Genomic DNA, 25910 nt, shown 5'->3' on the forward strand with positions numbered 1-25910 from the left:
CTGTAATAAACTGAGTTGATTTCAGTACAGGCTCATGTATAGTCATCAGATCTATTAACTGAATGATAATTAATTTGCAGAGTGCAACACTTTCTTCACCTACATTTCTGTCAGTCCTACTAAAGGGAGTAGACAAGCTTCAAAAATTAACTTGAAACTGTGGTTTATAAATGCTATGGCAGATGGAAATAGAAGCTGGCTTGTAGAGTTCTGACAGCAGCTGATGGAGTGGCAGACCGGGGCAGTCAAATACTCCTGGCCTTAGGCTGTGTTTGCAGAGTTGGCAACCAGAACAGGTATCTCTTTATACTCTAAACTGATCTTATCAATTAACATGGAGCGCTGAGATTTCAGTTTTAGAGTTATTTTTTATGCCAGAATTGCTACTAAGAGAAGTGGCTCTATTTAACGCTATTGATCAGGCTCACTTTTTCATATGGGCCCTCTCTGTACATACCCACAGAAGAAAACACTGATCAATATGTTCCAAAACGTTATGGCTTAATGTGAACAAATGTGGGCAAAATGTGAACATAGTGAGCAAATGAGTAGTGCAATAAGACATGGTCTCAAACATCTGTGGTATACAGTGGTATATTGTCCCTGTGTTGCTTAGTTATTTGATCATCATAGATGGAGTAGTTTAAATAACATGTAAGCTGCCCTTGCCAAAGTTCGAAGAGTCACTGTACTGATTTTGAATAGAGCAACAATTTTTATAAGCAAGTACATAACAGAATTGTGTATTCAGGTAATACAATGAACATCACTACATTTTCTTTCAAAGTGCAATGCTAGTCTACACTACTAGATTTTTTTTTTATTCTTCTGATAATTCATCTAACTAACTCAGTAATGCAGTAGTTTAAATATTTTTTATTCAATGTTTTTTCTGGTTTTAGCTTTGTCATGGACATTCTCTATAGTGCTGTCCTGATTTCAGCTGGGATAGAGTTAATTTTCTTCCTAGAAGGTGGTATGGTGCTGTGTTTTGGACTTAAGATGAGAATAACGTTGATAACACACTGATGTTTTAGTTGTTGCAGTGCTTACACTAAGTCAAAGACTTTTCAGCTTCTCACACTGCCCCACCATGAAATTAGTTATAAGAACTGACCTGGACCACTGGGGTCCTGTGAAACTCCTGGTGTCCTCTCAGTGAGAGTTCTGCTGCTTTCAGCCTGATTGCTGTGTAGAAACAATTGTTGTTCTTGAGCTAAAAGACAGACAAAAAGGAAAGGATGCAAGTGAAATACTGAATGTGACTAAATAAGGATTCTGAATCAATTGCTTTCAAAAAAAAAAAAAAAACGCTGCAGTTTACTCTTCTGCAGAACCACATGTTTATTAACATAGTGAACAGCTTTATAAATGGCTTCCTAACATCGGTGAGGGTTGCTGTTAATACTATAAGGTCAGAACTTGTCCTAGAATGAAAAGAACATGGAAATATTCAGGGCTAAAAATTCTAGGTGAGGATTTTAGATCAATATAAAACAGCAATACAAAGACAATACAAAGACTGCCAGCTATAAAATTATTTACTTGCCACCTATAAAATTATTTTTTCCTAGCTGAAATGGATACAAGTAAAGTTTGTTGAAATTATTTTTTTTAATTATTTTTTATTTTTGGCAGATTACATAAATCTTCAAATTATAAAAAGCTTCTCATTAATGTGATGGTTGCAGCACCTAGAAAAATGAAAACAATTACAAAATGTAATCAGATTCCAGATTCCAACAAATATTATCTGAGATTTTCAACTGGTACCTACATTAATAATGAAATTTGGTAGGTTTGTAAATACTTTCTCTAGTCATGGCAGATGAGGTTTTTCTGTGCTTGTTTTACCTCTCAATCCAAAGATACAAAAGCACTTTGTAAAAAGCTGGACTAACATTATTATTTCAGTACTACAGTTGGGGAAACAGACGTCCAGAAAAGTAGACCTTCACCCATAAAACATAGGAAACAGCTGATAATTTTGAGAAATGAAATGAGATTTCCACCTTCAGGACTTAATTCTCTTTCCATTCACTTTCATTTCATTGCAGTGGGGAAAAAATGAAATATGTACAAAGTAGGTTGTAAACTTGTTAGTGTAAATTCAGACCAATTTTTACATGTTTGTTAAGTTCATGAAGCATTTTGTATTGGCTGTTGTTCCATCTTGAGCACATCTGAGGAATGACACTTTAGCTGATGTGATTTCCAGCCTTTTAGTACAGTACAAGAAGAACTTGGATACACCAACATTATTCCCCAGTTCAAATATTAAAACAGAGTCCGACCATAACGTGAGTTTCCAAGGAAACAGAACAAAATGCTGAATCAAGAAATTCTCTATTATCCATCAGCCTTTTTGCAGTGTATATGAGGATCAGTAGATTTCATTTAAGTATAAAGTGTTTGAGGTTGTAAATTAATGGGCGAAGTAACAATTAGAATGTGAAAACATCAAAGGAAATTATTAAATGGACTGAATTTTTCATAGAATCTGCTGAAATGATCTGATAAAAATACAAAATCCTTAGTAACAATTTCAGTAGCTTTTGTTATTTTTCTGTGGCATGATTATTGACAGGAGTTAAATACTTGCATTCATCCCAATTCATTACACAGCATTTATCAGTTGCTGATGTGATAATATAATCTATGACAAGGGAGTCACTTACTTGCCCGTGATAAAGACCAGCTGATCGATGTCCTTTTATTCTTTCATTTACTGATCCTTCTGTTGCTCTAAATGTATTCAGAACCACTGTTACTGCTACAGATATAAGATTTTTTATACTATCCATCTTTCATTCTCCCTGTTAAATCAAGTGCCTTACATTGAAGCATACCCAAATGCTTACAGTCAGTTTTATTTGCTTTTACAGTTTCAAGGACATATATTTATCGCTGCATGATTGTTTTACTAATGCTTTGAGCTGTTCAGACAGCTTAATCCCTGTAAAACCCAGGACATAGATATCACCCTGTTGTAGTAAACCAGTAATGGAGCAAACCACTAATGCATTGTACTGCTTCTAACAGCAGCAAGGACTGTAGCCAGCAATTCACACACATACACACACAGAAAACCTACCCAGCTACCAATCGGGAAAAAAAAAAAAAAAAAGAGAGAGAGAGAGAGAGAGAGAGAAAGAATTCCCTGTATTTCCCTGTGTTGTACATTTATGGAATTTCATCACTGTATAGGAAAGGCACTTCTCATGCAGCCCTAGAAATTCAGGAATTTTATTGGTGAAACAAATTCAGAAGAGTCAGTGGCAATATAACTTCTCCTACATGATTCCTCTGGTCTAGCTCAGCCCTTTTCCAAAGGAACCACTCTGACAGATCACACAGTAATTAGGTCTTAGGTGTTGATTGGTCTGACAGCTGAGATCCCCATCCTAGATGCCAAACAGCAGCAGATGGGACAGGAGCACCAAACTGAAATACCAACACACATTCTGTAGGTTAGAAATAGCCATCAAATGACTTGAAATGGGATACGCTATGCTCAGTTTAAGCTAAAAGAGAAAATGTAAATTCAAAATTAGACTTCCAGTCCACCCTATAGATGCCATTTACAATAAGAAGCTCAAGGAGCTTGAAGGTTCCTAGCACTTCCAAATATCAGGTAACGCACATAGAAATCCAACACTAGGTTCCTGTTGAATATATTGGCCTAGATGTATAATTTTTAAATACATGGGACAAAATTATGTGCAAAATGATTTCAGGGAATATTAAAAATATGAAAATTGTATCTTTTTCTCTCAATATACTTTTGATGGGGCAGGAGTGTTTCAAGGGAAATCCCTGTGGGGAATTAGGTAGTTTCCTCCCACTCCTTCTCAGGGCACTCCTGTGTTTAAAGGTGAATTGCCACCTTTTGTGTCTGAATCTCACCCCACCGTGAGGACAGAGCTCGCTCCTGTGCAGAACATTTTACAGCCATCTGCTGGAGAAATGACATCGCTACCAGGCAAGAGAATTCAGTGCTAACAATGGCTACTGCAATTTCAGCAATTTCGAGAACAAGCCCTTTGCTCTAAACCACAGTCATGGTAGATGGAAACAAATTACCACACATTAAGTTACCCCACTCCAAAGCAAAGCTGAATGCAGCATGACCTATATTTGAAGATGCATTTTCCAGTTCTTGAAATTATTTGTGACACATCATGTAGTATCCACTAACCATATGTCCAAGAATGAAATGAGATTTCCCTCCCGCCCCAAAACATTACCACAGACAAGTTGTTTTCTCGAACTTAAGGATAAATAGTTAAAATAAAGCTGTGCTTAGTAATAATGATATGTCACAATCTGTGTAACTCAGAACTGACAAGCTCTTTAATTTCGGCAGTTTTGCCCACAGTTAAACATTTGGTATCTCTGAATTAAAATACTGATATTTTGTTTGTTGAATTGTCCATATTCTGCTGTTCCATTAGATTTATAATAAAGAATTCATGTCTATATTTTTTCTTTATTAAACAACAACAAAAACCTTTCTTGTAAAGTTGTGCTGTCTATGCTGCACTAGGATACATGTATTACCCAATTTAGGAATGTGTAGCCACATGGGAAGTAGAGCTGGAAATAGTGATATGAACACCAGTTTCTTTCCAGAGGCTCTTCTGTGTCACTCAATACTGTTACCTGCAGAAGTATCTGTAGCCAGTTATAATGAGGATACCAAGTACAGTTTACAGATGTCTAGAAATAGCTATCAGATGGAAACAAGTTTTTCTGCTTCCTAGAATGTTGTACTGAAATCATTATGTATGGTTTAATTTAGTTTGAGAGGGAAGCTAAAGCAGGAATTTTGAATTAGTGTTCGCTACAACCAATCCACATCACACTAATGGTGCCTTCCCAAGATCTAAAACAAATCATCAGAATACCCTGATTCCCTTGGCACAGAAATCCTTCAATAAATGGTTCTGTTGTTAAGCAGATCAAGTGCAGACAGGCTGCGTGGAGGCCTCAGGGACTCTGGAGAGCCACTGTCAGAGCTTACAACATCTCTCTCCCTACCATTGTAGAGATAGTGCCTGAAGACAGGGCTCTTGGACTCCCAGTTGTTCAAGTTCATTAGCTGATGTCCCTTCATGGGAATTGAATAATACAGGCAGGGCTTGTGCTGGTGGTCTACCCCTAATGGGAGGGAGGATTCCAGTAGCAGGGAAGAGGAGCATTTCTGACATAACACCTTTCATCCCAGTTTCTTTAAACACTTCTACAAGTATTAATTAATTAAATATCACAGTGCCCCTGTGAGGTAAGTGTCATCTCAATTTTCTAGATGGGTAAACTTGGGTATGCAGATTATAAGTGGCTTCCCCAAGTTATTCAGCAAGTCAGAAGAGGCTTGAAAACTGTACCCGGGAGATATAATTTCAAACCCAGTCCTGTAACACTTGACAATGCATTCCTTTATTCTTGTTTTTACATAGATACCACTACAAATTGAATTAATAGCTTTTTTTCCTGGTCAGTGCAATGTTGTTTTGATGTCTTTTCCATTTTATCAACTGTATTCTGACCCCTTTATAAGCATTTTTAAAATTTATTCTTGCTAATGTTTGAGGTTTTTAAATGCAAATCTTTAAAACATCTGATTCATGCTCATTGGACAGCCTTGCTGACTGACTGTGTCCCCTGTTAATATCTGACTCCATGCTCAGCTACACAGAAGAGAGTTCTGTGCCTGCTGAGGTTCTGGCTCTTCAGCATTAAAATTTCCCTCCTGGATGTGAATAACAGTGATTTCTCTTCATTCCTGTACATTAATTTTTAATCACAGACCCTACTTTACCACTACTGATTGAATTCCCTACCACATCTAATGGCCTTTCTTGTAATATTCATTCATTTAAAATATGTATGCTGATGCCAGATCTTATTTTTCAAGGGCAGCTTGTTTAAGGCCAGCAGCAAAGAAATAGCTATTACACAGATGTTAAACTACAGTATATTGCCATATGTTTGATCACCGGGGCAGAGGTAAAATGTTCTGTTTTGTTGAAAAAGGGCACAGTTATACATGGATCACATGTAATACTGAGTAAAATTCAGTCACCATTGAACAGAACAAAATTCCTGCTCGATTCAGGGAGAAACAAAGTTGGTACATTATTTTATCATATGTGTGAAACATATTCTTAGATACTGAAACTGAAAGCCAAAGGGTCACAGTGCTGAAGATGAATTTTACAGTAAGCATTCAATACAGGACCTGGGTTTAATATCCTAGCACTGTAATACTCAATAATTGAAAGGTTGAAAGCAGAGAAGCACTGAATGCAAACTCCGTATTTCAGCAAAATGGAATCAGGCTGAAGATTTTGTGAGTTTTAGAGGGGAATAAAGGAAGCGATGTTCTGCTTAAGCTGATCTGGAAATTAGTACAGCTCTCACCTACCCGTGGATTGGCAGTTTTGCCCACTGTACCCAGGACAGCACTTCCACTCCAGCGATGTTACTACTTTATGCTTGATTCTGTAGGCCACGTGTGTTGTTGTCTGGGACCTGCAAAACAAAAAACTTTTTAAACCTGTTTTAGGTGACCAAGCAGGAGTTGTAGGATACCTGTACATCAACAATATGTTTTCTTATGTATTATTTCATTAACCCATTGAAACTGAAAGTGAATCCTAACTAGGATTTGGTGCTTCAACAGCAATCAGTGTTAGAATTGCACCCTTCAGATCATCTGCATAGGTTTTAAAGGAAACTGATGTCTAATTGGGGCTGTCAGGTTTCTTCCCTGAATATCTTATTCAGGAGTCAAATATTAATAACTGTTATGTTATTATAATTAATACATACTACACTGGACAGAGTGGGTCAAAAATAAAATTGTGAAATCCTGTTTACTTTGAAATCAGTGACAAAAAGCACTTATGATGAATCTATGCCATGCCAGTTCATATTAAGTACATACCAGAAGCCTTCCATTCTGATTATTTTTTGTAGGTTTATAGACACATTATTCTGATAAAATATGAAAATTTCCACTCTGTAAGTTGATGAAAGGAGGGTATAGCTATGCAGTTGTGATGCCTCTGTTTTTACTGTAGGTAACTGCAGAGTCGGCAGCAATTTTGTTTCTGTGTTCCATCACATTCTGTAAGTCCTGGCTACACCATCACTTCTTTTAGCTTTCTGAAGTTCAGAGAAGTTAATTTAGAATGAGCATACTGCAACAAAAAGAAACAAACTACAGCAACTCCACTTGTCTATTTTAAATACAAAGTTTGAGTAAAAAGAGTATCAAACAGTTCTGCTAGTTGCTAAACGCTACCATGAAGAATACTTCAAATCTCAGAAAATACAAAAATATAATGTCTACAGAACTCTTGGACATACAATCCCTGTCTAAATCATGCCGGAAAGGGGGCATATTTGAAGACTGTCAGACCAAAAAATGCCTTCCCATTGAATTAAAAAAACATGCCATCTTGTTTTATACAGTAGTTAATCTTGTCAACCTTTCACAAGGAATGCAATATTGTATATTAAAACTTGTATCAACTGTCAGGAGCTTTGCATGTGTCCCCAAACACCTTTGCCTCTTAGAAAAGGCTTTTCAGCTGCAAGAACTAAATAAAGATTAAGGTGAACTGAAATCAAGGGATTTCTTCTCAATTCTTTCACCGTATGGATGCTCTTATTTTATGGTATGACTGCTTTATTCTGCATTAGCATAACTGATTCCTGAAAGCAACCTTAAAAACAAATGTCCCTAAAAGAAGTTAATCGGGAATAGATACTACAAAAATAACTTTCCATGTAGACAAGACCCAGAAGTGTATATAGCAGAGACATTTACAGGAACAGCCCAATGAGCTCATTTTCCTTAAAATAATAATAATAATAATAATCAGAGTTATTGTGAATCTTCCAGATTGAATTAGAAAAAAGCTGGCAACATTGCAACCACAGGGCTTGTCCCACAGTTTTGTGATGCAATTCATTATATTTCAGAGTTCACAAATCCTAAGGACACTTCTCTTCCAGGTTTCACCTCAAAGCTTTAAGCATGTTCAATCATACCACCTAGAGGGCAATTCTCAGAACATGATGGTTTGTAAGAAGCTTCTGAAGTTTTTCAAGGGAAAAAATATATTACAACCTCACTTTTGCTGGTGCTATTTCAGGATGCCATTTTCCAGTCTCATGCACTAAAATCAAACTTCATTTACTATTGAAAGCTAATGCGTGAGAATCCAATGAGGCATTCAAATCACAAAGGACAATCTGAATATGTTTAGCAGTTATTTACACATTGCATCCAGGCCAGTTACTTTTCTAGGTTCACTGCCTGAGCAACAAAGCTGTGCCACAAATAAGCACCCAGCAAAGATAGTAACAAAAATATTTATGCCATTCAGAGAAAGTCTTTTGCTCCAACAATGCACAAGCCTAAAAAACTGCACAGAAAAGATTTTCTTTCCCACACATGCTTTAAAGCCTCGTACCTTCTCTTGTAGTACTTCAGAAGAGAGAAGAAGGCAGTGGGCTTACTTGAAGGCTTTGAACAGATCAGAGGATTCCAGAGTGAGGGTGTACCAAGCCCATGTGGCAGAGCTCAAGGATACTTCCAGTCGTGAGCTTTTTTACTTGCTATGTTGTTTACTTGCTATGTTTACTTCCTCACTAGCAACACGTTAAGATGAAAACTCAGAACACACTATCTGCTCCTGCCTGTGTTTGGTGTTTTTTTTTTGGTTTTTCGTTTGGTTGGTTGGTTGGTTTTGTTTGTTTCTTTGTTTGTTTTTTTAATTTATTTTTTTGGTGTGCGTTTTGTGAGTGCGTGGGTGTTTCTTTATTGCTGTTGTTGTGTTGTTTTGTTTTGTTTTTAAATTTCTGAAATTGTGGTTGTATTCATTAGGCATATGTGTCACTCTCAATCTCAAGTACTCTTTCTTCCGTTGTCTACAAACCTCTGAGCACAGGATCCAATAAGCCAAGTGCAAGGCTTCGCTCTGCCTGATGAGAAGGTTTCCAGGTTGTCCACTACCACTGTAGGTAACAGTCTGGTATGGACATAAGCGCACCAGTTTCTGTAGGAGAGAAAATGTAAATATAATTAAAGTACAAATAACATTTCACACAATATGATGAGATATGATACTTAAAGGGGAAGTCAAACTCATAGTTTAGGGATAGGATTAAGTTATGAAAATAAAATTTGTTTTCCCTCAGACTGTGTAGTCTTAGGCAAATTACTTAGTTTTTGTGCTTCAGCTACTCATTAGCAAAGAAAGCAATCATTTTTACACCTCTACATCTATTTATATGGTATAACAGATTTTTTCTTTGTAAATCTTTTTGGAACACCAAGGCAAATAAGCCTTTCTGGACTGCAATAATAACAGATCTTATAACACACCTACATTTCCAACCATAGAAACTGTCTCTCCAGTAGTCAAAGGATTGTTTAACAAGGTTCCTAATCACCTATAGGTTCCATTTTGTGGATAGATATTTCAACTCTTCCTCCCTTTCCCTGGAAATATTGTCAGTACAATTATACTGTGTTTTTGAGTGCACTTTGAGGTCAAAGACACACACAACTATATTGTGCCATAGCTCTGCCTTTGCTTGTGCCTTTTTTTCCACACCCTTTCCTAGAGGGAAATAACATATGAAACAACCAAACTGCTAACTGCAGTACAGAATTATGGGAGCTGAAAAGTGTAAGGCCACTTTCTTTTAAAAGTAATTTCAGGTAATATCAGTAATTTCTCTGCCAGACTTCAGGAAGCATTTGGAGAACACTCTCAGATATATGGTTTGATTTTTGGGTGGTTCTGTGTTGACCACAAACGGGTTGGATATGATGATCCTTGTAGTTCACTCAGGATGTTCTATGATTCTGTACAGGTATGAAACCTCCTCCATTTCATAGCTGTAATAAGGGTTCTGCATATTCATACCTGAGATTAAAAAACATAATTTTCTCTGAATTGCAGCACTGAGATTTAAATTAAAAAAAACAAACAAGCAAACAACACAGAAATCTATCAACACATGAATGTCATAGTAAACAATTCTTAACAGATGGATAAAGTGATGTTGGTCCAGACTGCCAGTGTTCTATTCAGGGGGACCTCTGACTAAAGGTGGTGATTTGCTTACGATTTGCTTATGATTTAAATTCAATATACAAAATATAAACATCTATGTTTCTCATTAACTTTCAGCAATTAACTGATAGCATATAAAGTCTGATCAGAAGACATCTGAAGTGATAAATACACCTCAGTTCAGTACCACACCTCTTTTACTGTAGCAAGTTATCTGTCTAGAAAGTGAGGGACTAAGAGTAAACAGCAGAAAGGTGTCTTACCACGTCTGCAAATCAAGACTCAAAAATAGGAGTCAGGTTTTAAAATCTGGGCAGAAGAGGATCATCTCAACATACAGTGAGCCAGTGTTATGGTTAGGACTTGAGCTCCTGGCTCCCTCACCTGCGCTTTACCCTCACATGCAGACCTGACAGCTCACCAGAGCTGGACTAATAAGAGGAAATACAGCAATGTTGTCAGTGTTGGTCTTTTATACAGTGTATGTGGAGGTACAGGTTTTAGTAACTGGATTCCATTTCACATCAAAGTAAATGTGGTCAATGAAAAGATAAAACAATAAAAACAGGCATAAAAAGCAGCTGCAAAATATATGAAAGTCCTGGAATACAGAGAGGTCAGTTTAAAACAAAATCTACTTTTTAAAATTCATAATGTAAATCCAACAATTATCATTACTATTGAAAGCAGCCAACTTCAAGGTAACAGCTACTGGAACATGCCCATTTGAAGATGCCCTCAAGGAAAGACCAGTACAATACATTTCAAACTTAACAGTTAAGGATTGCTGTTTGTTTTTAAAAATAGCCTAAACTCAGTCTCTGATTTCCACCAAAAATTTAACTCAACTTGAACAGATTGTTTCTGTTTAAAATATTTAACTCATTCTTAAGCTCTGTGAGTACAATGTGTGTAGCTGTTCTCACATGACCCAGCAATCTTTGATCAGGCTAAATTGCAGGAAATATCCACAGAGCCCCTGGTGTGACTTATAATTAGGTTTATGCTACCAATGAAATAAGCTCATTAAGAGATGTTAAGAACGCAAATATAATTTTGAAGTTAAACTGTCTGAAAAAATGTAGATTTGAAAATAGAAGAGGAAGCATGGCGGAAGAACTATGACAAGCTGTGTTAATGCAAAGGCAGAATAGAAAACAACCCTTTTGCATAACAGGAACTTAAACCTGAAAATCTTCTTTACCCTCCATGGAATAATATATTTCAGATCATCAACACAAGCTTCTGACATGTAGATTTTATTGAAAGCTGCAGGAGCCTTTTGTTTGTTTTGTGTTTGGTCTGATTTCAATCAGGAAAACTGTACTTAAAGCCAAAGCAACATCTTCACGGTGTACAACAGAAATCCAGCCTGGAGAACTTAGTGCAAGTCTTGACTGGCATAAAGACAATCTGACAGATTTCATCCTTTTCTGTCATATGCTGACCAGCAAAACTCGCTCATAGCAAGGTGTCAAAGAATACCTTTCAGTCCTCAGACTTTTGAAATAGCCTCTTTGTTTGTGATATTTGCAGCAGTATTTCCAGCTCAAATATAAATATTGCTACACCAAATCTACATCAAGTGCTGTTTGACCCTATCTGAGAAGTTGGGCATAATATGAAGAGCAACATTTTTTTCTTGTGCAAGCAATAAGCATGCAAGCTCTACAACTCCAGCTGGCCTGAATCTTGGGGATTTTATGGACATTGCAAATTCAAGGTCTGTGTAGCTTACAACCTCTGGAGCCTGCACATATGGCTGGAGTAAAATACCTACAACTGACAGTGCTAATGTGACCTAGATGGTGCCTATAAGCCTCTCTTTGCCTTTAGGGATCTTGCATGTCCTGTAAGGCTCATTTGGATCTTGTATTAATACCCTATTGGTCAAGTTCTCTTCTCTTTTGCTTACACCAGTCCTATTTCTTTTTCAACAGAGAAAACATTCCTGTGAGGCATTCCTTCCTTTCCACAACTGGTCAGAAAATAGGATGTAGGTTGGAGATAACTGTGAAATAGAAGATTTTTCAGAGCAATCGTAAGGAGGGGCTGCCCACACTGTGGTTCCTCCACGTCAAGAAGACCCATGTCCAGTCTACATGAGTATGTGTTAGTACATATCTTTCTGTCAGCTGGGAAAAAAAAAAAAAAAAAAAAGGAATTTCTGAAATACAGGACAAATTACTGGAGTATTTCCCTGTGTTTAGCTGACTCATCCTTGGTGATTTACATCAGTCTCCTGTTATGAAGCTATACAGCCTGAAATACTGGACAACATTTTGCAACTTAATGGGACTTGATTCTCAGCAAAGAGCAACTTCCTTGTCTGTGTAATAAAACTGTGGAGCCTGTGGAGGTCTGCCCTTTGGTGCACAGCTAAGAGACAAATTATAAGTAATGTCTCACTAGTTAATTTACTTATTTTTGTTTAAGTTTTCATAACTGGCAAATACTGTTTCTTAATTTACTACACAGATTTCCAAAGCTTGACTTGATGGTATATGAAGAAAAATACCCCAGCTGGTCTGAAGCAACCGTATAGCCATGTTCTCTTACATGTACTTCTGGGCCCTGAATCAGGGGACTGGTAGTCACGCCTGACTGCAAACAAGGGCCCCTAAACTCATTACTGCTTCGCTGGCGTATTGCCAGCGCTCTTAAAACCCTCTCAAATTTAAATGTTTAATTAGCAAAGCCTATACTCCGCTTCGACAGCAGCACGGGAGCCCTGCCCGAGCGGCCCGCTCCCGCCAGGAGGAGCTGCGTGAGGCGAGGCGAGGCGAGGCGAGGTGAGGCGGGCAGCGCTGCCGGGCGGGGCCGGCAGGTGGCGGCCGTTGCCCGCAGAGGCGGGGAAGTTGTGACCGTTAACGCCTCCGTGCGAGCCCCCGAGGCTGACGAGGGAGAGCAGAGAGCCTGCTGACAGGAAAGTGGCCAAAGAAGGAAATAAATTTATGTTCGCTTCCAAATCCTGAAGAATGAGAGTGCTATGACTTTTATCCCTTTCTCTTTTTTTGTCCCTGAGGATGTGCTCTTCATTCACTTTTTAGTTGAAAATAAATTCTCTGGTTTTGAGAAATTAGATGATGAGGATATGCTAGCTTGCTGGTAGAGTTATCCAGTCTATAAAGGGATTGTTGTTAATACATTTGCAGTCAGTGGAAATATTTCCACAGCAGCAGGCTTGATGTTGGTAAAAGGGGAAGTACAACTTACACTATCATCGAAAAATGATAATTTCCTGAAGGTGACAGGGTGAATGGAAGCTATGAGACTTCAGTGACCCCTTCCACCACACACTGATGGTTTAAGCTGTTCTTTAGGTAATCGAAAAACAACAAACTGCTGGCTAGAGATCATCAAGTGTAGCTGTACACAGTTTCTTCCCTTTGGTTCTAAGCACAGATCATACTTTCAAACAATCCTTGTAAATGGTCCTAAAGCCATATAGAAGGAACACCAGTGGTAGTTGGGACACGAAGGGTAGAGATTTCATTCTGTACCTTTCATATTATATCTGAAAATGAGTTATTTTTATCCATAAATAAATTAGATTACCTGACTTTTAATAGAAATGCTATTGAATCAGCACAGCTGAACGTCACTGAATCATGAAAATGAGATTATTATGTTGCTGAATGAAGACAGCAGGATGCAGAGCTGTAGACATTGTTAAAGCCAGAGCATGTCTTGGTGGCCATGCCTCGTTCAGATTATATGCAGCTGACGGGTATTTCATAGAACAGTTAATGAAATACAAATCCCAATTCTACACCTGTTTTCATTTACTGTCTTCCTTTACACCTAGGCAAGGAGAATGTAGAAAGATGCTATGAACATCTGGAGGCGGTGCCTTGGAAGGAAAGGCTGAGGAACTGTGGCATGTTCAGTTGGAGGAAGGAAGGCCTTCAGGGGCACCCAACAGCAGCTCTGCCCCAACTCCACCCCAAGGACCTCAGGGACCTTATTGAGAGGTTGGACCTAGAGGAATGTGTGGCAGGAGAACGAGAGGCAACTTGCACAAATTCAAACAAGAGACGGTCAGATTGAGTATAAGAAGCTTGCTCCCCACAAGGACAACCAGGCATTGGAGCAGGGCCTAAAGGTTGTGCAGTCACCAACCTTGAACGGGTGAGCCTTGGAACAGAAGACCTGACTCGATCAGGGTCTGAGTAACCTGGTCTGATCTCATACCTCACCCAAGTGTGAGCAGGAGGTTGGACTAGAGACCTCCCAAGGTCCTTTCCATCCTGACTGATCCTATGATTCTGTGAACCTATGCTCTTTGCTTATATACAAATATAGTTTAGGTGGTATGGTTGTTCTTCTGAATATAGTACTGTACAAACATTCATATGGAAGAACACGTACTGACATTGTGTGGAAGAAGCCAGTCTTTTTCTAGTTTCTCTTAAGATAGGACATTTACCACTATGAAATAGTGTTACACAGAGGCCCTGGATTTAGGTTGTATAAAAGTACATTGCTGTCATATATTTTCAGCTTCCTTTAACTATCCTGCCAAGTTTTGGTGAGGAGAGATAATGTTAATTGACAAAATGTAAACACTTGGATTAAAAGGATAGAAAGTACCCTTGCAGGCTTTGTGTTTGTTTGGTTTGTTGCTATTGCATGGGAGACCAGATTTTGGCTTCAGCAACTTCTTTCGAACTCTATTAGGTGACAAAGGAGACCTCTCACCTTTCAGATACTAGCCAATCATACCCTTTTGGCTACATCAAAAGAAGTGCAGCTAACAAGTTGAAGGAGGTGATTCAGCCTAGGGCTTATGCTGTGAGCCTAGGGCTCACAGCATAAGTGAGACATGGACCTGTTGGAGCGAGTCCAGAGGAGGGCCACAAAGATGTTCAGAGGGCTGGAGTATCTCTCCTACCTATGAAGAGAGGCTGAGACAGTTGGGCTTGTTTAGCTTAGAGAAGAGAAGGCTGTGGGAGACCTTATAGTGGACTTCCAGTCCATACAAGGGGCTTACAGGAAAGATGGGGAGAGACTCCACCATGGAGTGTACAGACAGGACAAGGAGTAATGGTTTTAAAATGAAAGAGGATAGATATAGACTAGGTATTAGGAAAAAATTATTTACTGTGAGGGTGGTGAGGCACTGGAACTGGTTGCCCAGATAAGCAGTGGATGCCCCAACAAGTGTTCAAGGCCAGGTTGGATGAGGCCCTGAGCAACCTGATCTAGTGGGAGGTCTCCCTGCCCACTGCAGGGGTTGGAATTAGATGATCCTTTCCAACCCAAGCCATTCTGTGATTCTGATTCTATAGCAAATTCTGTATCTTTAAATGAATGTCAGATGTCTTTCTGAAATACAAGCTCTACTTCCAACAGAAGTTATAAACCTGAGTCAAAATTGGTTAATTTTCTCTGTTTTCTGCTCAGCTTCCTTAGTTTTGAAATGTATGAGTTTACTAATCTCAGCTGAAATGAAAATTCATTACTCACTAGGAACTGAGCATAAACAAAAATCAAGTTGGGAAATCTGTTTTATGTCCTGATTGGAATGACAAGCCTGGATGGCCTCTGAAAAGTGCATATTTGATAGACAATACAGTATAGTAAGTGATGGTAAAATATTTTATAGAATATGGTTTTTGGCCCTGAGAAACAGTTGACTTGTTGACACTGAAGTATCAGCTGGGGTGTTGTACCATTTATTCCATGTTTTTTGCAGGATTTGGGGTCTTGACATTTTGTCCTGCCTGTTACAAAATACAAATTCTACTGTCATCATTCATTTCCTTTTTTTGTATGTACTGTGCTGAAACCTTGGACTGTGAATAGCCTCTTTGTCTTACTCAAATTTTATTTACTGTTGTGACCAATTGCGGTTTTTGTCTTGTGCTGCAAAAAATTAATTCACAATTTCCACTTAGCTAGAATTTTACCCATCAGTTTTAGCATTAAAAAGATGTCTTGCTGCATACCATATTAGGTCTTTTAGAACTTATTTCACTGTTTGAAGCCCCTCAAAATAATCAAACTTTTCTAAAGATGGAATTTAAAATTTTAAGAAGATATCCATTAGTCTAGATTAAGAATCATCTAGTAAAACACATTTGAAAATCCAGTCAAATAATTTTATTTTGTTTTTGTTTGTTTGTTTAAGTATCTTAATTCCTTTTTTTTCTTTATTTTTTTTCTTTTTTTTTTTTCTTCCCCCCTCTGGATTTATTTTCCATCATTTACCTGGCCCAGACTGCAGAATTCATTAAGCTAATTCTGGTCTAATTTACTGACACTGCTTCTCAGATGACCTTCAGTGGTACTGTTTTTTTCTGTTTTGTTAGTCCTTTACTAATCTACAGAAAAGGAGATTGCAGTAAGTCAGTAATGACTTCACTCTGAGAAATGCTGACAAAGTGACACAAAATGAAAATGTTAAAATAGAAGATCCCATCCCAGTTCCCAGGACAAATGTTGTTCTTCTTTAATCTGTTTAGAGTGTTTGGGCAGCTTTTCTTTTCTTATTTACCTTCATTAAATGGTTAAATTGCCTCACTAGTTGCTTTGTACCTGATTTGCCACTTTCTCACGCAGAACTGTGTCTTTACTCACTAATTTATGCGGAGCTCTTGAACAAAAAGAATCCGAGCACAAGTCCATGAAGTTTAAGGTGATTTTTTTCCTGTGTTTTTCCTCATGACCTATGGTATTACTTACTAGGAGTATAATAGAGCATAGATGTTTTGAGATTTGACACGAAAATTATCTTCTGAATCACTTACATTCTCTAAGTAGCAACACAAATAATGCCTTTGGAAAACATACAGGGACACCTTGCCACTGTTCTTTTCCTTGCCACATCTACTCCAGGAATTAGAGTGGCAGTTTCCTAAAATCTTAATAATATTTGGGTTTGTGATAATGCAAATTTTGTGTGGAAATTTGAGCAGATGTTTCTGGTATACCTTAGATGAAATTATGTTTTTTTAAAAAAATAAATAAATAAAGTTTGCAGTGACTGGGAGCTAAATCCTAACACCCTGTCCAGCTTGTTAAAGTAATTCTGATCTATTCAATGAGATGGAGAGATATAAATAGGGATGGAAAGCATTCTCTTCTTATTCCTCACTGTTTCCATGGCAGATGAAGCAAAGAGCAACAGCAAGGATAAGCATGAGCATTGATGCAGTAGTTAGTGTAAAGAGATTAATGGAAACCTTTATTAACTTCATTAAAGTATTTCAGAAGTCATATGCATAGTAGTGCTTTATCTAATTCTGATCATAGAAAAACTAAGTAACCAAACTCTGAGGAAGCTAAGGGGAAAGAGACTAAAGGGCTGGGACTCTCCCTGTCTTATAAGTACCACGTGAGTATCTCAAAAGCAGTGTGGGTGGAGATGTGTTTTTTCTTTTCCAGCTCTATATTTCCTGTGCTACTGAGAAGTCTGTCATGGTTCTGCAAAGCCATCATTGCTGAAAGACTGTCTGGGAAAAACAAAACTATGGATTTTGTTACTTCAGAATTTTTGTCTAGTCTTTAGAAATGACAATTTTGTCACATATAGTCCAGAATTGCATGGGCATATATTTACCATTTCTTCTCTTCCTGAAAGACAAAATATCCTATAGGGTCACTCTGGGAGGCAGTACAAGCTGGGTCTCCCTCGATGATTCCTTTCAGGTGCTGGAACTACTTGAAATGTGAGCATTGCAAAGTTTCACATTTAAACAAACTCTTTAATTCTTTCTGTGCATGGGACATCAGCAGTGGGAAAGATTTCCTCAGCGCATGGGATATTTGATATAAACTGATATAAAGAAAATGTCTGTGAATTGCATGAACCCTCTGCACCTGTTGCCCTATACCAGTGTTGCTGTACAGCTTGCAGTAGTGTGTGATCTGCATGATGTGGTAAGGCACTTGGCTACTTCACACCAGCACCCTCAGTCACCTGTTAATCACCGATCTCTAAATACTCGTGTTAAAATTCTCTTTGGAGTTACATTTTCTTGGTGCCATGCCTCATGCATCATTATGGAATAGCATAATTATGTATTTTGCTCCTCTGTACTGAATACCAGTGCCTGGATTACTGATTTCATTTATTACTATTATTACTATTACTATTACTATTACTATTACTATTACTATTACTATTACTATTACTATTACTATTTTTCCAGGAGTGCAATGGGAGTAATGCTGTGTTCAGCATATGAAGGGAAATTAGATTGTGGACTCATAGCCATACTTAAGAAGTACGTTCAAGATGCTGCTGGAGAAGAAGGTATCATTGTAAATGTCTTCTGCATGACTGGAGTACAACATTGTGAGGGCAAAGCACTGTCAAACATTTTCTGACATTTAGCCACCAAGGCAGCCTAAGTAGTAGTGTAAGGGGTTCTTTCTTCCAGGTCCTAGTGAATACACCTAGTGAGGCAGAAACTTAAGTCATACGAGAGTTCTATTTATTGTAAATGCACAGTGATGCAAAATCCTAAGAAATCCATTTAAGAATTGTTCTCTCTGCTCCATTAAAAAATGACATGATCAAAAGAGACGGTGGACCTTACATTAGCCAGACAGTTAAATCAGTTTCTATGTTTCTTCTGTATTTGAAATATCTGCTGAACTTAACCATTCATTTCAATTCACCAGTACACTAGAAATTCTACCAAGCCAGTAAAAGCAAAAGCAATTTCTGGGGAGAAATCCAGAGCTCTGGTCTTGAGAATGAAATATTTCAGCACTCCTATCACATGTGACAGCTAAGTAAATCTGTCCCTGGTGCTGACTTTATTAAATCCTTCTGTGCTTAGTAATAAAATACTGTCACCTCACCACTACCCATAGTAATGGCAGGGGAAGTCAGTGAAGACCCTCAGTGTATTCATGATAATTGGAAAATGTGAAATATACACATACTAAGAGAAATGAGTAATACAGAGCCATCAAACAGTGTGGAGGTAGTATGGTTAATTTACAGCCTGAATGAATGTCTCGTATTCAGGAGCTGCCTTGAATAATAATTAATAAAATTGGCTTCAGAATGGAAGGAGACTGTGCTCGTCCCAAGACTCAGCCTCAAACTCACTCCAGAGTCCCACAGTTACTTCGTCTGTTTCATACAGTGAAATACTTCAATAAAGTCCTTTCTGCAGGCTGAAAAAGATGTATCTCACATGAAGTCAGTTGAAAACAATGTATCATCAATTCTCTTCTTTGACACCAAATTGGTACTCACATTTAATTTCACTCAACTCTGGCAAAAAAAAAAAAAAAAAAAAAAAAACAACTCTGCTGCTGAAGCACAGCTTTAGTTTTCCAGCATTACTCATCCTAGAGGGGTGCCCAAGTAGTAAACAATTGGAATAGGGAAGTTTTTAGGAGCTAGCATATTTAGATTCCTCTGAGATACTTTTTTGTTTATTTGTTTCCTCTGTAAATTCTGCAATAATAAGTCACCATCACCAGGCCTGATCCGGACTCACTGACTTGCCTTCCTGGCTTGATGTCTGCCTTGCAGCATCACCACAGCAGCACTTTGTGATTTAGCCTCTGGGTTGATGCTAGTTGCCATATCTGGGTCTGCCCTGCCTGCATTTGTTTGTCAGTTGTCAGAAATATTGTTCAGGTGCAGACTTTGAAAATCCATATAATATTTCCAAATCATACTATTTTGACATTTTCATGGGAATTTTGCCAAAATAGAATGAACCAGAAGAACTTTTATTTTTAAGTCTAGTTCTAGCATGTGCATGATATATGTACATAGTCTTATCCTCAGATAATTTAGGGCAGAGACAACTGAGGGAATTCTGTTTATAATTAAGCCAATAGAGTACACAACCTCCTTCAGAAAGAGGGTATTTTGGTAATTAATCTTGTACAATGAGCCCATACTATATCTTTTGGGTAACCTGACAGCCCTGGAGACTCTCCAATAAAGTATATTAGTTTCTTTTTTTTTTTTTAATTATAAATATATTTTTATAAAATGGCTTTCCTTTATTTTTCTTACTCTTGTCTCTCCCTGACCTCTTTGTTTTGTTCCTTCTATATGGAATCTTTTAACATCAGCATTTCTGCACATATGTTAGCACAATGGGTTGCCATAAAGGCAATCATGCAGTTTCTACAAAGTCACCTCAAAATTCAGACTGGAATAGGGACTATCACTACACAGTTGCTTCAATTCAAAATAAAACCAAAAAGCAAATTGTGCTTCCAAATATCCTCTGAGGTAGTATGCTTTACAATTGTGAAATCTGCTACTGACTCATTCAAGATGCACTCAGGAATTAGATAAGTAAACCTCAAAGGAAGCTGCATGTATTTATTGGAAGTTTTACTGCATCTCTTTCAGTTTATTTGCAATAAAGATGCAAAAGGAAAAAAAAAAAAAAGGAAACGTGCTAGAAATTAATGTAATGTGTAGTCAATAACACCTGCACATAATAAATATAAATAGTTGTTTTCCTATGCATAGTTTCTCAGCAGTAGTTTTCCAGATGCTTCACAGCAGTGATTGGTAACATTGAGCACACCAGACATTTTTTTCATGACTTTACTGAAAAAAGTCGAATTGCAACAGACTTTCTTATTTATCCAGGTCTAATTCAGAGGGAAAGGGAGAAAGAACAGTGAAGTGACTCAAGTCACAGTCTAGGTCAGTGACAAAACTGCAAGATAAGCTCAAATCACCCTATCTGGCTGCAAAAGCACTTGTATGCAGTAGGAGGACTAGACTTGTAAGGCAAGAATCTTAACGTTAGAAGGATCAAACAACTCCTAGAACAGGTTAAAAAAGAGAGTGGGGATTTAACATTCAGTTTTATGCTGGGGTTTCACACTATCACTCAACCCTGTAACATCATATGTAAACCTTGCTTTGTGTCTAACTTGCTTAATGCACTCAAACAAAATAGGACCTTTATGCATGTTGCACAGCAGGTTGCTCCTCAACCACTCATGAAATAAAGTGGTAGCCCACACAAAATTGCTTTTTTTTCTCTCTGCAGATGCAACCACATCCCATTGTGATAAGTAAAATGTGAGATCTTCTGCACCAGAGACTGATTTTTCACTTTCTGCTTTTATATCTTATGTAAAGGGTAGAAACAATACTTGCCAATTCACAGAGTTTTTCTGAAGATTAATTTCACTGGAATATTATTCTTGAGAGAAGCTGAGAAAGTTAAAGTCTCTAGCTTAGTATATTCTAAGGCTTATTTAAATGGCGTTGAAGGTATAGGCTCTAACAAATAAAGAGAGCCCACGTAAGCCAGGTTATCTCAGATACTGCCAAAAACTGTGATAAGGTGTTGTAACAGATGACATTCACTTCTAAAGGAGTACGCTAGGAAAGCAGCCTGGGAAGCACTGCTTCTTACTGGGTATCTCTTCAGCGCTATGGTGAAGAACTCCTTTGCTTTGCATCTTTCTGGCATCACTTCATTTATGCATGGTCCAAAAGACATTCAGGACAATGGGAATCTTTTCTTTGTCTTGGAGGAATATTAGCTCACAGCCTCACATTGCAACATAATTATAGGAATGTTTCTAAGGAGTGCTTTTTTCCCTTTTTGTGAATTTAAGAGAAAGAGTTTCTCCACATTTTGGATATTAGCATTTGTCAACTACTATCAAAAGAAGGAATCTATATTCTGAAAGCCCTCTGTCCTTAGATATGACAGAAAACCACCAGTCTTTTATGTCTTCCATTTACATCAGTATCTGAATATATATCAGCAATTAAGTGAAGCTTGCAATAACTCCAAAGTCAGTATTAACATCCCCATTTGAGTTGAAGATATTGGAGCTCAGAGAAAATAACTGAGTGTTTAGAGCTATAAAGCTAGCCAGTACAAGTTGATATACTCCATTAAGCATAGCTATTATGTATTAAGCTATACAATTCTGAATGCCAATTCACCTGCAGCACTATTTGCTATAAGTTTTTATCACAGAATAAAATGTTGCAATTGTCATACACTGTTGTATCTTTAATTGTTTGTAATTTCAGATTAGTGGGGAAGTTTAGAAACACAATCATTTTTAATAGAATGAAATCTTGCATTTAAAATTTCTTTTACCCACAACAAAGAAAACAACAAAAGTTTAGTATGCACAAAACAGGGAGGCATCTATTGTAGTCCTTTCTTATCCATATGTGTTAATGACTTTCCTGCTGGTTTTGAGATAAGCACCATGAGGAAATAAATATTTCAGTCTTTACTCTGTCACAATGGTTTTGACTGAGTAAATACTGTAGGTTTGGTCCCTTCCTTGTTTTTTCATGATCTTCCTAAAGCTCAGAAAACAGTTTTACTTGAAATTACTAGGACATTTGCCAATTATTTCACTGGAAATTAACAAATAACATTGCTATACAGTACATAAAAGAAGAAAAAAAAAAAAAAGTTTAGTTTTCCTTACTTTCCCCTGGTAGTTTGAAAGCCAGATGCTTTAGAGTTGGTATCCCTTTGGGTGTTGGTGATATCAGTGTTGTAGGATGACTGCTTGAGAGCTCTGTTCCCTGCTGCTCTATCCTGGCTTGGAGTGACCTCTTGCTGGAGAGGGGCCTTTCTTGCATTGCTCTGTAGAGATGTCATTTCGCTGCTAGACGAGCTTCTCGTCTCATCTTTGTCAGAGTCCCCATCACTGTGTCCATTTGACTGGCTTGCAGGGATGGAGATTGTAGAATTGGAAGTTTTCTTCACTGCTTTCATTCCCAGAGTCTTGCCTGAAGATGCAGAAGTGGGTGCCTGTGATGCACTCTCCTTGGCAACTTGTATCTCAGAATAGGGTGACCCTGCAGTTGTCACTGCATTCACAGAGCCATGCACTGCAGTTGGAGATGGGGTCATGTCCGAGTAAGTTGTTGGGCTTTCACCACCCTCCTCTGTGGTCCAAAGCTTTTCTGGAGTATTAAATCCAAGGTTGCCACTCTGGAAGTGCAAAAGGAACAGCAAGAAGATAACCTCCTTCATTCTGCTAGTTTGTAAATGGTACAGGATGTCTCACATTTATTTCCCAAGCAAGAACCCTGTAGCTTTTGTCTCCTCCTGAGCTGCTACTCATACAGCAAAGAGCCTACTCAGAGAACGTCCTGCTGGGGTTTATTTTTTGTAGAAAGGAAGCAGGTTTTGGTGTTTCAAAACTGACAGAGGAAGCCTGGTTTCCTGTTTCTGTGGATTCCTCTGCAACCTGTGACCCCTTAGAGAGCAGGAGCCTGGCAGCCTGTGTAGAAGGAAAAAAAGAAGTTTTTGCAGAAGGCACAGGATAAAGATTAATGGCACAATAGAAATGTGGAAAAATATGTACTGTGATGTTATCCTGAGGGATAAAAACTGAAATTGGTAGGTAATTTTCCTTTCACATGTATATGTGCAGAGAGCAGAAGTGACTTGTCACATGCACTTTGAATGATTTGTACTTGTGACCTTGTTATTGAAAAAAGACTTGGAAAAATTGGTGTGCTACATAAAGCTCAAAGTTTGCTGTGTCCTCTCTTTTGCTTTGAATAATTAAGCACACTGCTGCCAAACGTTGGGAAGTGTTGAAAAATAGGATCATGCTGTACTCGTTGTAGTACAAGCTTTTGTATGTAATCACTTACCTGTAGGTCGTTGGCTATACATGCCACATCCTGGTCCTATAGCATTGCTCCCACCACTGAAAACAACCTGACAATCTCCCCTAAGGTATTTATACATATTGATGTGATCCCCCCTGAGCCATCTTTTCTCTTGCCTGAAGAGTCCCAGCTCTCTCAGCTTTTCCTCACAGGAGAGATGTTTCAGTCCCTCTATTATTTTTGTGGACCTTCACTGGGCTCCCACCAGTAGCTTCGTAGCTCTCTTGTACTGGGGAGCCTAGAACTAGTGCCAGCACTCCTGGTGTGGCCTCACAAGTGCTGAACAGAGGGGAAAGATCACCTCATTCAACCTGCTGGTAACTCTCCTCCTAAGACAGCCCAAGATATCGTTAGCTTACTTTGCATCAAGGGCACACTGCTGGCTTACGGTCAACTTGGCATTCACCAGAACTCCCAGGTACTTCTGTGCAAAGCTGCTTTCCAGCCAGCCGGCCCCAGCATGTACTGGTTCCTCCCCAGATGCTGGACTTTGCTGTTCCCCTTATGGAACTTCACATGCCCTTGTGGACGTTCCTATCATCGCATTTCTCCAGCCTGTTGAGTTCCCTGTGGATAGCAGCATGATCCTCTGGTGTATCAGGGACTCTTCCCAGTTTTTTATCATCTGCAGACTTGCTGAGGTCACACTCTGTCCCATTATCCAGGTCATTAATGAAGATGGACCTTATAGTACTACCTGACTAAATGGAGGCTCCTGTTTTAGGATGATCAAAAGAACTCCTTAGACTCATTGGCTTATTGACTGTCTTGATTAGGGCTTGATTGTTTTGCTGCTTACACACAAGTTTAAGCTTGGATGCCACCCTGCACAATGTGCTCTAGGTGATCCTGCTCTGCAGAGGGGTTGGGCTAGATGATCTTCAGAGGTCCCTTCCAACCTCAGCCATTCTGTGATTCTGTGATTCTGTGTCTGGTGTCATTTCAGATCGTCTTGGATGGAAAAGACATCTACATGGTCCTGGCAGAGATGGTGTATAATCTATGGGAGATATGTGTCCTTCAGGGGCAGGATATTTGACAGCATTTCAAATGGTCTTAGAAGCTTACGAACTGGAGTTTAGACCCCTAGTTCAAATGCAGACTCGTATTTACGGACATCTAAATCCATATTTCTAATTCTGCTAGCTCAATCCCACATACAGGCAAGACTCAAATGAATATCCTGAATCAATGAATAAAAGGGAATTCCTTCCCTTTATTGCACACTTGAAATTCCTGTAACCTCTTTCATAAAACTTTCAAGGTTGATCTTAAAATTAAGGTTCTTTTGGTATCTTTTTTCCTACATCTTTTACTTGTAAGTTTTTTCAATACCTCACAGGGCAAGAAGTTATTTTCACAACAGAGTCTGAGTAATACAAGATGCTATTCTAAACCAGCATTAATTGCAGCCTAAGCATGATATTGGGAACTTTACATAAATGATCAGAGGGAGATGGTGGATGTTCAATGTAAAGAGTGAAAATATATATATATATTTTATTTTTTTTTACACCAGAAAAGTAAACAAATACTGAATCAGATTACCCAGAGAAGTTGTGGGATCTCTGTGCCTCGATATATTCAAAACTCAACTAGTTCTTATTGAAATCAATTAAATTTCTGTAATAGCGGCTCATGTTTTGTGGTGTTTGGGTTAACAGTGTCTTGCTTTCAGTTTCCAGTTGATAGTCTGGCCTTTTAGGTGTGCCAAATGTTTGGGTTTTCCATTTGATATCATTTTATTTTACTGTTTTATTGTTTCTTTAATGTGTAGGATTCTACTGTGCAAGTGAAACCCCTGCCATTTTGTGATATAACATGTTAAAGAAGAAATGCAGCTGTGCTCCCTTTCAGAGACTTTATTTCCCTCTTCTTCTCATTCATAATAAAAGCCTGTAAAACCTTTTGTATGTAGACCACAGTCTAATGAGCAATCTCATTGAAAGGCTAACATAAACTATTTCATGTGAGTGTTTCTCTTTCTGAGCTCTACATATGAGATTTTTGAATTAATACCATTACCTGAATTAGCATCTGTCATTCTACATTTTTAGAAATCCCAAGATAAAAAGGGAGGTAAATTACTCTTGACCATATTTGCAAATTAAATGCAAGCTGGCTTTAAAAAAAATAGTTGCAGCTGGTATATACTGTGTTTATTTATACAATCAACTTGCCTAATAACAAAAAAAAAAAGC

At 38.2% G+C, this 25910-nt stretch overlaps 1 protein-coding gene across 2 annotated transcripts in view; it reads right to left on the reverse strand.

The window, feature by feature from the left end:
• MMRN1 (multimerin 1) overlaps positions 1–23213 on the reverse strand; it is a 52648-nt gene extending 29435 nt beyond the window's left edge. The window contains exons 1-4 of one of the 2 annotated variants that reach the window (XM_080589526.1): positions 22509–23213; positions 8952–9071; positions 6428–6534; positions 1118–1216 (exon numbers count right to left, since the gene is read on the reverse strand). In XM_080589526.1, coding sequence (XP_080445652.1) covers positions 1118–1216; positions 6428–6534; positions 8952–9071; positions 22509–23062 — 880 coding nt within the window. In that variant the 5' untranslated portion in view covers positions 23063–23213. The remainder of the gene's footprint in view (positions 1–1117; positions 1217–6427; positions 6535–8951; positions 9072–22508) is intronic. The other variant, XM_080589525.1, reaches the window with a different exon arrangement.
• Positions 23214–25910: the final 2697 nt, after the last annotated feature.

Source organism: Anser brachyrhynchus (genome assembly GCF_964034855.1).
Source record: "Anser brachyrhynchus genome assembly, chromosome: 4".
NCBI classification, from domain to species: domain Eukaryota; kingdom Metazoa; phylum Chordata; class Aves; order Anseriformes; family Anatidae; genus Anser; species Anser brachyrhynchus.